At 35.3% G+C, this 12,329-nt stretch overlaps 1 protein-coding gene across 1 annotated transcript in view; it reads right to left on the bottom strand.

Annotated features, from left to right (window-relative positions):
• The window catches only part of LOC106963968 (cell adhesion molecule 2-like), a gene marked incomplete at its 3' end in the record, with an annotated part of 59,698 nt that extends 47,851 nt beyond the window's left edge, over window positions 1-11,847 (bottom strand). The window contains exon 1 of the mRNA XM_015059169.1: window positions 11,743-11,847. Coding sequence (XP_014914655.1) covers window positions 11,743-11,767 — 25 coding nt within the window. The remainder of the gene's footprint in view (window positions 1-11,742) is intronic.
• Between the last annotated feature and the right edge of the window lie 482 nt (window positions 11,848-12,329).

Raw genomic sequence — 12,329 nt, 5'->3', positions numbered from 1 at the left:
GTTTTGGTAATTCTTTTTTCAACCCCCCCTCCTCCCATATCCCCCCCTTTTGGCCCTGGGAAAAAAAAAAAAAAAAAAAAAAAAAAAAAAAAAAAATATATATATATATATATATATATATATATATATATATATATATATATATATATATATATATATATATATATATATATATATATAAATATATATATATATATATTTTTTAATTTGTTCTTAAAATATTCAGCAGAAAAGGTCAAACTCTAGACAACAAATGTCAATTACAACATTTGAATTGTGTAATGGCTAAATAAATTCTTGATTTCACTTTTTATTGCTGGTTGATCTTCCTCTTTTTCTTTTGTCCCTTTACTATAGTGAAAAAGTGAAGCAATCCCTTGGTTTAGCCCTGTTTCTCTCTGTCTACACATCCAGAGGGACTTAGGGGGCCAAAGGGGCCACAATGATGGTTATATTAGAGCTTCACAGTGTTCAGTGCACCTAATTGGCCAGTAGAATAGGTTCTTCCATTCTCCCCTATGGCCACCCAGACCTGATTTAAATGTATCTCCTGAGGGAAGAAGGCAGCTGTTCTCTCCTGATTTCCATGTCTAAATTTAGGTTCTTCTCTCACTTCAACTCCACTCTTTCTCCTACTTTAAGTTTCCTGCCTTGACTTTTCCAGTTCATATCCATTCCAGTCAGTTCCCTTCTCTCTTATTCCCTTCTCCTGCTGTCTCGTTCCCTCCTCTGGTTGATCCCTGAAGGGTGGCATTTCCACTTTCTGTGTCGCTCATTTTCATATTCTCTCTGTTTCTTGGTGCTCCCCTGTCTTTCAAGTTTATCTTGATCCTACCTCCTTTATTTTGCTGAATTGGACTCTATCTCATGCCAAGAGTGGGGTCAGTTTAATTGCCCTCCACCTTGACTGACAAGCCGAGGCTAAGCCGGGTCAACAATGCTCTCATCTGTATGCCATTAGAAAGTAATGATATCATAAAATTAGCTTTGCTTTATTTAGCCGAGTTGAATGAAGTTCAAAAAGGAGCAAAGTGCTCACACTTTTGTTGGTTTAAGCCACAATCACACAGGTTGTTCAGTAGAGATATACAGAGAGCGAATTTGTGCACGTTCAGACGCCAACTACATTTTGGCAGAGCAAACAACCGAGCAAATAATAGTGATATGAATGCAAGATTTATCCTGGATGTATCTTGTCAACTTCCTCTCATGACCTTTCAGGCAAGAGCAGCTGCTTCTACTAACCTTTCTTATTTAGGCATTCAAGACGCAGAGAACAGAGAGCGATGCACGCAGACAGACGGACAGCCTGCAGCTAGTGACCTTTATACCAGGACCGGAGCTCGACTGAGCTGCAGAGCTGTGATGTATGGCTGGGAATACCAGATTACAGAATGGATAGAAGCAGACCAAAGATTTGATTAGCTGAGTCACCTTTTAGGATGGCCAAGCATGACTGATGATGGTAGACAAACAAAACTGCAAATTGAAATTTAAGGCTTATCAAAGCAAAGCAAAGCTCAATTTCCAATTGTTGTCATAACCCAGGTTGTGACAAATTTCACTAGTATTACATCCGGGGTATTATGTGAAATCAACTTTTAACAATTGGAAGTAACATAGTTACTTGATTGGACTATAAAACACTACAATGTGCCTGAAAACATATTTAATACTGCATCTTTAAAGATGCATAGCAAAATCTTAAAGGGAAAATATTTTTGCGTGTTCAAGTCACGTAGTATTTTATAGCACAATCAAATAAATATGTCATCTTCAGTTATAAAAATATTGTATTTAGAGCATAACTTAAAAGAAATTTGACTGTGAAATTTAATCCCTTGAAATTGGGCCTCTTCCTCCACCGTCAACAACTCATCACATCAACATTTCTCTGTTAAAGGTTTACAAAGCACTGGACTGAGAAATAATACAAGTAATAAGCTCAGCAGAAGCACCATTTCGAATTAAGATCCTTTTCAATATGTTTAAAATTTATTTCTACGTTAAATAAAAAGGCAATGCAAGTAGAGAATAAAATTTAATATAATATCAAAGGTTTATTAAAGCAATATATTTGCTTTTTTATTAACTTGGAGAGAGAAAAGAAAAGAGTCATGCGTCAAAACACTCCATGCCTTAGGCACCATCTTCGAGCAGCATCCGACTTCAAGTGACTCTCTGTTAAAAATGCATCTTAGAAAGAGGATCTTGAATGGGATGCAGAGGATTACACAGAACATGACAGCTTTCCCATGAACAGTTAGTGTCTGTAAGGTTTCACAGGTGGCTACCCAGCTGGGGCGCTGCAAGGTTCTCAGACTGACTGATTTGCAGCACGTCAGCCAGCGAGGCTGGCCTCGTGATTGGAGAGACAGTACAAGGTCAAGAGTTTGATCATCTCAAGAGCCGGTACGAATTCATCAACCAGGCATGTATCCTGTCATTTAGTCCTTGAGAGTTGAAAAAAAAACAACTCCTCAGCCACCTCACAGATCTCTGCATCCAAACATCAACCAAATACTGAAAATAATTAGAAATATGTATTTAAAAAAAATAACACAAAACCTATCATTTCCAAAAATGTTTATTTATTCATTTATATTTATTCCTTTTCAACATGTGAACACAAAAACGTTGTTAGTGAGTTCCTGGAACAGAAGTTCACATCAGACAAGTGCATCATCTTTCCCTGCCCTGACTCTGGGTCTCTTCCTCCCACTGTGACAATTTTCACACAAACACCCTCTTTTTTTTCTCAGGAACATGTTGTGGGCACAGTGTTGCTTTTGCGATGACCTTTTTCCACTAGGAAATTATATCTCATGTTTCAGTGAGAAAAAGGTAATCATCAGTGTGAAAAAATTTTTTACTGTTTTTTTTTTTTTTTTTTTTTAAAGTAATGTCAGATTTGAAATTTAACATTTCGCGTTTTGGAAGGGATTTCTTAGTGACAGTTGAAGGGATTTAATATACTTAATTTATAGTCAAATAAGAGCACTTTACAATAACTTCTTTTTAAAAGTCAGTCTAAAGTTAAGGTTAACTTTATTTTTAGATTGTCATACAGTTTATGCTATTAAGTTTAGACAAATTTCTGACAAAACAAAACACAAAAAAAAGCAAAAAACCAAAACACTCACGCCACTGAACATGTTATCTGTGCTATTCGTCATGATACTGGATTGATAAGAATGACATAATGATTTCTTAATTACAACCCTTGTTTAGATCAATCCCAATAGGTATTAATCAAAACATGTTCCAGTATGGCAACGTAGAGAACACTGTGACAGCAGCTTTAATATTTCCCCGATTACCTTGGACTAAAACTGTGGTCTATGTGTGCACCAATGTGGTGAAGTAATAATTTGCTGAATTACTGTAATTTCTAGACTATCAGCCGTGACTTTTTTTTTAACAAGATTCAAACACCGCAATGTGGCTAACATACAGTTTTTTACCAACGGGTTTCACTGCTGGAAGTGAAGAGGACAAAACAAGCTCAAGAGTGAATTTGCCTTGAGACCAAAGCGACAACGAAAGAGAGACTGAAGAAGTGTTTGCATGTGTGTGTGTGTGTGGGTGCGTGTGTGTGTGTGTGTGTGGGTGTGTGTGTGTGTGTGTGTGTGTGTGTGTGAGGCTGTTCAATTCTGACACCGAAAAAGATAACTAGTGTGAAGAAAAATGAAGAAAATAGCGATCAATAACTTTTCATGGCAGGCTACTCAATTTTTTTTAAGTAGCCGTGTTACAGGCACTGTTCAGGAAAAACATTTATGGTTTCTGTATGTTACTGGTATATTTCAATAAAAGTAAAAAAAAAAAATTTTAATTAACGGTTTAAGAGAAGTTTGTAAAAACATTTACTTTGATATTTTCTGACTTATGGAGTGAAAAGAGAGTTCTCAAGAAAGTATACTGCTCAAAAAAATAAAGGGAACATTTCACTTTAATTTTGTGTGTGGCTCCAAATCCAGGCCTCCATTGGTTAATACATTTGATTTCCACTGATGATTTTTGTGTGATTTTGTTGTCAGCACATTCAACTTTGTACAGAACAAAGTATTCAATGAGAATATTTCATTCATTCAGATCTAGGATGTGTTATTTGAGTGATCCCTTTATTTTTTTGAGCAGTGTATATTATCTGGTTTTATATGATTTATATTTAGTTTACAGAACAGAATAACATGTCAAATCTAAGGAGTACAGAAAAGTCATACTTAATTTAATTTAATTTAATTTAGCTGCACAATGAAAATATGAATATCTCAAGCAATGTGTTGAAACTTAAAGGCGCCAATGCTATTATTTTCATCTGCTCTGTAATTATTCTTCATCAAGCATGGCAGGGACAAAACAAGTTCTTAAGTTTGTGGTTTCTACATATGAATATGGAATGGAGAGGTGCCAAATATAAAAAAAATAAATAAATAATGAGAAAATTGTCATGCAATTAACAACATAGTGCATGAATACATACTATAAAGACAGCTGAAGAATTTAACCTGTTCTTATTTTATTTTTTTGGCTCTCTCTCCTCTGTTTGAGTTGCATATTATTTCTCTGCGTATTAGTGTGAGGAGTTGTGTTTGCGTGTAAGTATGCATTTCCAAGCCAAATCTGCTCTTTTGACAGTGATAAGATTCCCACAGTGAGTAAATTGAATGCAACCCCTGCTGAGGGCGGAGCTAGATTTGTATGAAGTGCTGGCAACAACCACCTCAGGACAGTTGCATCTGATCTGGAGATATGAAAATAATTATCCATCACCTGAGAGGCTGGCTATGGCAGCGCTGTCGTCATTTACATACGGTAATTAGGCCAGGCAGCTGTCTTGGAATCAGGTAAGAAAAATATTACCTAGTTTCAATGCTGTTAGCACTTAAAAAAGATAAATAAATAAAAAAAATAGGGCTTCTTGTTGAGCATTAACAGCCGATAGTGGCTTTTTTTAAATTGGCAGTGCTTTTTTATTTTTGAAATAATTTGTTTTGCAGCATGTGAAGGTGTTAATGTAATAAACACTTGGTGAGATCTGGGTATGACAACTTCAAGAACCACACAACTGTTTCTCTTTGCCATTACAAACTAAATTATTTTTACCTTTTCTAACCCAAGAATCTTTCCTTAACCCACTTCTATATATCAGGTTTCAGAAAAGCCCACAAACTAATTTCAAATTGGTGACCAGACACACTCCCTGATACATGTAATTTGCCCAGTATTCTTGCCCTTGATTCAGCCATATTTATATAAGAGCCAGCGATATAAAGCTCTATCACTTCTCTGCATGTTAGCAGCCTGAGTTCAAGCTTTCTCAGCCCAAAATGGCTAGGGATCTCACTATCTTTTCAAAGCCAAGGTCAGACATCTCAGTTTTATTACAGAGGTAAACCTGGACTTCATAAATACTTCATACAGGGCTTTCTGGAGGAAAAAAAAGTGAGCAGAAGAAGCTGAAAGAAAAGGCAAGTTAGGTGAAGATAGTACATTTGGAGGAAAATGAAATCAAAGCAGGAACAAAAATAAAGAAGGCAATTCCAGTTTGTGGACATGGAAAATCCATCAGTCATTTTGCAAGCAGGTAAAATGAAACTCAAACATTTTGAAACATGTATTCAAAATTATATAAATAGACGTCCGATAGATTCTTGTTGGTTTGGTAAGTGGTACAAATTAAATGTGAAAAAGGATCTACGCTTATTGTATGTGTTTTTCTCACACTGATCCAGAGGGAAATGTGTTTGACTCGATTTTTATATACAGTAGATATATTTTTAAAAGTCACACGAAGGGATTCATTTTTAAAGCTTTCATATGGAATGAGAGGTTGCTGATCGCAGGCAAGGGTTACATTCATGAGGGAAATCAGACTAATCACCGCTGCCACCACAAACTCCCAAACTCCCCACATCAACATGATACTTTGTGATTTTCTAATGTGTCCTGATGTGTTGACAGATACTGTTCATTTGAGAGGGATCTGGGGAAATGCTCTTTGCCCCAGGGTTGAGTCTGCTGCAAGATTCAGTGGGCAGAAAATGCTAGTTTTAAAAACAGCTTTTGTCATTTGGCTCATGTCAAGCTGACTTTACTGCCGTTCTTTTCTACGGTGATTCAGAGACAGGATTTACGACGCAAGGGTTGACAATGTAGATATCCTTTCAAAGCTGAGCTTAGATCAGCCAAATAAAAGATGAATACATCTGAATAAATAATTTGAGAAACCTCGAGTAACTTGGTGATGACTGCAAGAGATAGGAGTGTAAAATGTCATTTGAAATGGAAATGTATTCCTTTATCATACATTATTTTGGAGGATGTTAAAAAACACTCTGCTTCATAAACTTGCAAATGTTAATAAAGTCATTGGACTGTTGGAGAAGTTTGAAAATAAAAAGTCGTTAAATTCTTGGTTTTTGTTATTTAAAGTACACACTTCTATTACAGACTATAGCTACTGCTGTTTCAAGGAGATTCATAAAGGGAAAAATGTTAGTTACTTCTGCATTATATAATTCAACCTTGATGAAGAAAAACCTGTTTGAAAAATCCATAAGAATTGCTCAACCACATTCAGACACTGACAGATATATTTATGTAGATTCCTACTTCAAGACTTCCAGTACAATTGGCACACATGACATTTACAGAATTACTTAAATGATTACGCAGTTGCAAGGTTAGCAGAGTTAGAAAAGAGAGTGTAAAGAGCTGGTGAAGGAGGAGCCTTTATGCAAAGATGGATTTCTCATAAAATAAGGAACACAATGGTTAACTTTGAACATATGTTTTTATGGCATTAATACAACAGAGTGTCTTCAGGTTGGCTGTAACACACATCAGTACAGAAAAATCCTTCCTGCCATCTTTTCAACGATGGCAGAGTTACCTGAGAAAGTAGGTTAATTGAGCTGAATGGATCTAGTGTAGTTTAGAGCAAGGACTTATCCCCTTGAAGACACTTAGCAAAATGGATTAGATTTCAATATAAGAGGAAACACTGCCAAAAAAGTATGGAACAAAATATGCAAGATAACTGTTATCACTAAAAGTTAGAAGCAACAAAAACTTGCTCCAGTGCTTGAAGAAGAAAAAACAGCGCAGAGTACACAAAGACAATAAATGCACAAAAGTAAGAGACAAAATAAGTTGTTTTTGTACTCTAAAGATAAATAAATAAAGGCAACAACAACAAGCTGAACTCTGAATGACAGAAAATATGGAAATGGAAAAGTATGTTAAAAAAAAAAAAAAAAAAAAACCCAACCCCAAAACCCCAGATATGGAAAAACTACAAAAACTCTAGAGTTTAAATGCATACTTTTTTTTCACGATGACTATTTTATTCTTATGCCAAAAATAAATACAACCTAACCTTCATTCTCTAAATGAAATATAAGTATGCACAATTTCTTAAATTAAAAAAAAAAAAGATTACTAATGCTACCAGAAGAATCTTTTGTTTTCCATTCTAGTTTTTCATATTTTTTATTCTTCTTAAAGATTGTATTCAAATGTCTCTTACACTTTTGAGGCCATCATTGATAATGACTTCTGTCACACTAGTCCAGGGTACAAACTGTATAAGGGGATATAAGCAAAGAACAAAGAGCAAATTACAGATGTTAATGCTCATATTAATCAAGCTAAAATTTGAAAAGAGAGGATGAGAAGGGAAAAATGCTGCAGAAGCTATCATGGCAGGTCCAAAAAAAGATAATAATCTTGGTCTAAGCAGAAGTCAAAATGTCAAAATGATCTTCCAAGAACATTCTGATACAGTCTTCAGCTTATCCTTCTATTTCCGTCTGTTTTTATTTAGATAACACAAAGATGGGCACTTTGTGTTATCAAACATGCAGGACATAAACCCCTGCATGTTTATGTCAACAGAAGTCAAAAACAAAGATTTGTAAAATGTATAAAAGTGATATCAGTCAAGTTCTTCAAATCCAATTACCTATGAGTGATGTGACAACAATGGAAGTGGAGAGATAATGATTTTACCAGGCAAAATTTTCTCAGTGAAGGGTGAATCTATTCTTTTGTTATGTTGTATCTGTGATATGAAGACTGAGATATTTGCTGTATGCAAGAACAGATTCAGTGTATCAAACGTCTTGCTCTTTCACAGAATATCTAATGAAAGGTGCATCAGGCTACTTTCTTCCCAGAAACCTTCCAGCACTTTATCAGCAGTGTTTTAGTGAATCTAGCACAGCAAACATCTAATCTAGCTCCAGACAGAAATAAAATGCAGGACTAAAAAACCCATTACAAGCTGTTTCACATATAATATAGATTCTGAAACTCAAATAAAGCCATCTCTGCACATTACAGATTGTTTTATAAAAAGTCTTGTTCTGCTAAATGAGCTGAACTGCATGTGTGGCTTAACCTTAGCCACACAAAAAGCAGAGGAAGGAGACAGTTATTTCATGATTGCTGCAATTTTCTATTTCTCACAAAGGTGCACAGTGAGTGACTGGTGTCTATTCAGCCACAACTCAAAGGTTGCAGCTAGTAAATATCTAGAACATAACATAAGAAAAATGTCGAAAATTTCTAGGATAGAGGAACATTTATCCTGGTAAATGCATCTCTCCACACTGAACATCAGTCCAGTTAATTTTGTAGGTAAGGTATATTTTATTTACACCCTTTTGGTTGATGTCCATCATGGAGAGAATAATTGGAGGACAAATAAAAAATACTATCAAAATAGATATCAATCAGATACTTTGTACTTTCTTCTAGCTCTTTGTTGGAACTATGTGAACTCACCATGCACATTTCGTATCTAATAGACCCATGACCTGACAAATAATAATTAGTGGGGATATAATAATCATTCATTTGATAAGAGGAAATTATTTATGACTTTGACTTCAGAAGAATCAAGTTCTGGTAAAAATTTAGAATGTGAATTTGTTTTATTAAAAAAAATAGTGAATGTTTCACAATCACAAGACTTGTTATTCCATGTAGAATAATACAGCCAAGGTTATTTCAATGTATTCAGTTTTTTGTGTTTATATAACTGTGAAGCCATTCTAATAGTGAAAAAGCATTGCAAACACTCTGTTTCAGTGTATTCACAGAAGAAGAACGCATGTTTAGTTTAGAGTAATCCAGTTCACTCACAGTACTTCCCTCTAAACTAAATGAATTCAATTCCTCCATCACTGCAGGAACAGAACCCATTGGCTCATTAATATGAATCAATTTTGCTCCGTAGTACCAACAGTAATGCATGGTTTAGACATTCCCTGCTTCACAATAATTGAATTAAATATGCACAGAATTAGCAGGCTAGAACATATATCAAGGCAGTTGATCCAAATATGTAAAACGGAGCACAAGCAGTCCCCAACAGGATTATAAATACTGGACTGCACAGCATTTATTTTAAAGCAGCCTGTTGAATATGGGTTTATTTGTGATAGGCAAGGCTGTTGCTGCCTTGCTGTCTTTTGTAATGGTGTATGAAATTAATAAAGCTGCTTTGCATTTTGTATATTGTACCCTACCCAGTTTTATTTTGGTAGACTCGCTCCTTGCATATCATACCAGGTTTTACTGCTCTGCCTAGTCCTCTGATTATCTCCATTGTTTTCAAACTCGATTCATCAGCCCCTGTGTGCATTTATGATCATGCGCTCCCTTCTTCCTCTGCCTGTCCCACCCCTCTTGCCTCAATTTACCCTGCCAACTTTACTGGAGCTGTTAAACAGGCCAGTTTTTCCCCTTTTCCTGCCCAAGATGATAAGAAATCTAACAGGATAGAACCAGAAGGTTCTAACTATCTCTGGTTCTAACTATCTTAATCACTGTATACTAGGAAGAGATACAACAGATTTGGGCTTTGTTTTAAATCTCTGATATTCTATTAAAAGATTAGAAAAATCTCTATGGAGTCATCTCATCTGGTAAGGGTTGCCTTTAAAGAGTTAAGGGACTCAACAGTGAATGAGATATTGCAGTGCAACACATTCAGCTGGATGTTGATGGCTTGAGAGAGAGCTTGAATGAATTAAACATTCAGACACAGCAGGGAAATGTGAAGACTGTGTAGTGACGTGGTGAGAGGAAAATGATGTTCATGTTTTAACTACGATTGCTACTGATGAGGACACGGAGAAGTAGGATAAAGAGAAACTGTAATGGAAGGAGGCGCCTACATTTGGGAATAACGAATAATCCAAATTTTGCCACAACTTCTACATTTTTAAGAGGAAAACTTTGAATTGAAATTATTGTAATTACAGCCTGAAAGGCAGCACCAGCTGGAGAAATAAATCCCTTAAAACATAAATGACGAAACTGGGTAGCAGAAAAACCATGAATTCATGAAAAATTAAAAAATTAAACACACTTCAGGAAGGCTATTTTGGCATCTGCTTCAGATGTAAAGCCTCATGTTTAAGGAGACAACAAAAGAAAGGTGCACAGGCTGGTACTATAAAAAAAAAACAAAAACAAAAAAAAAACATCTGCATATAGGTTAACTTTCTTAGCACTATCTGCTGGGCTAATCATGCTGTTACCTTGAATATTCAGTGAAAAAACAAACAAAAAAAAACTTGTCAAGTTATAATCGCCAAACTACAGCTACATGTTTCATTTGTCAGTCTTTGCTGATTCAAGATCATTGCTTTACAGTGCCCACCTTCTCAATGCATGTGAAATGTTGCTGTCAAAAATCAGGGACTTTTTATTTGTGTAGAAACTGAAAACGGCTTAAAGCGTCATTTCATTTTAAAACCATAATACCAAGGATCGAAAATGTCATTATGGCGATTATTAAAACTGGTAAGGATTTTGTCCCTAATCAAAAAAAAAAAAGTACCAGAAATTATATAACCTGATTGAGGTTCAAACTCTACAACACAAATTCTCATTGGATTACATAAAAAAATGACGGTACTTATTTTTTAATTCTTTGCTCTTCGGTGACAGTCCACACTCTATGTATGAATAACCGCAGTCTGACTCTACAATGTTGAGATCAGGACTCTGTGGGAACGATATGATGTTGGGCATCTTCTTCTTTTTATTGCTCTCTGTGGTACATTTGTGTTAAGCCAGTACCTTCAGTTTGAAAGAACATCAATCTTTTCGCAGCAGTGCATATTCCTAAGGTTGAATACCTTTTTTCAAAAATATTTTTAGTTATATTTGCACCAAAACAAAACAAAACAAAACAAAAAAAAAACAGGCAATACTTATTAAAATAAAAGCCAATTCCACATGCTGGTAACATTGCTGGAAAAAGATCACAGTGTATCTATTTAATATAAGGGATATATAGTTGTAACATTTCTATGAAAGTTGTTCAATCACTATTAGCACTAATTAAGAGGATTTGCATTGTGGATATTTGTCTTTTCCCATATAGTCTCAGGGTAAAGTTACATGAGATCGACAACTGCTTAATGGGAAACTTGGAGTTGGATTTTGATAAATTATTACCAGTGTTTTAATTAAACAGATTCTGATTCAACATAGATTCAGTTGAAAAATTAAAAAAAAACAAAAAAAAAACAAGTTACACTCAGAAACTCTGCCAGGCAAAACAAATTTAATCTTAAAACTAATGATCATTTTGTGAGTCCCAAAATGACAATTAAAACCCCCCGAGCCCTGCCAGAGTCGCTTTAGAAGATATACGTTTATTTTTTCTAAAGAAAAAATAATCAGCAGCAGAGGATTTGAGCAGCAGTCACGACTCACCTCGAACTTTGCCTTTTGAAGCCATCACTGCATTCCCCAAGTAGGAGACGAGGGGTTGGATGAACAGCAAGAGAGGCAGAAGTCAGAAAAAAAGGGAAAGAAAAAGACAGAAGACAGAGCAACAGATTAGATAAGTGTAGGGAGAGCAGAGTGTGGGTATCTGTTACACATATTTAGAAGCAACTCTATGTTGATCTCGAACGCTAGTTAAAAGTGTGAAAATCATTGGATTGCTCAACCCTTAAAGAGAACCTCCTGAATTAGCTCATCTGCAAATTGAAACTTTATAGTGTGACACCTTTTAATTAGTGGTGTCACATCATGTGGATTGGGAAAGAAACCATGTTGCCTTCAGATAAGTTTCAAAGTCTGTAAGGATACATGCAAATAGAATCCTTCATGCTTATTAGCAAGAGCTGTGCTTCTTTTCTTGTTCAAACCACAGGCTACAGATAAGAGATGGTTCTGTGGATATACACCTCTTTTTCAATGTATTTTTTTTTGGGGGGGGATTATATGCAAAGAGTATGCAAGTATATACAGTATTTATACATAATTGCATTTGTATACAAAGTTTTTCTAAGTCT

The sequence above is a fragment of the Poecilia latipinna genome, unplaced genomic scaffold (genome assembly GCF_001443285.1).
Source record: "Poecilia latipinna isolate Pla-1442-1.1 unplaced genomic scaffold, P_latipinna-1.0 Scaffold1607, whole genome shotgun sequence".
Lineage (NCBI taxonomy): Eukaryota > Metazoa > Chordata > Actinopteri > Cyprinodontiformes > Poeciliidae > Poecilia > Poecilia latipinna.
Note: the sequence above shows the minus strand (reverse complement) of the source record. Positions and strands in the feature narration are given on the sequence as shown.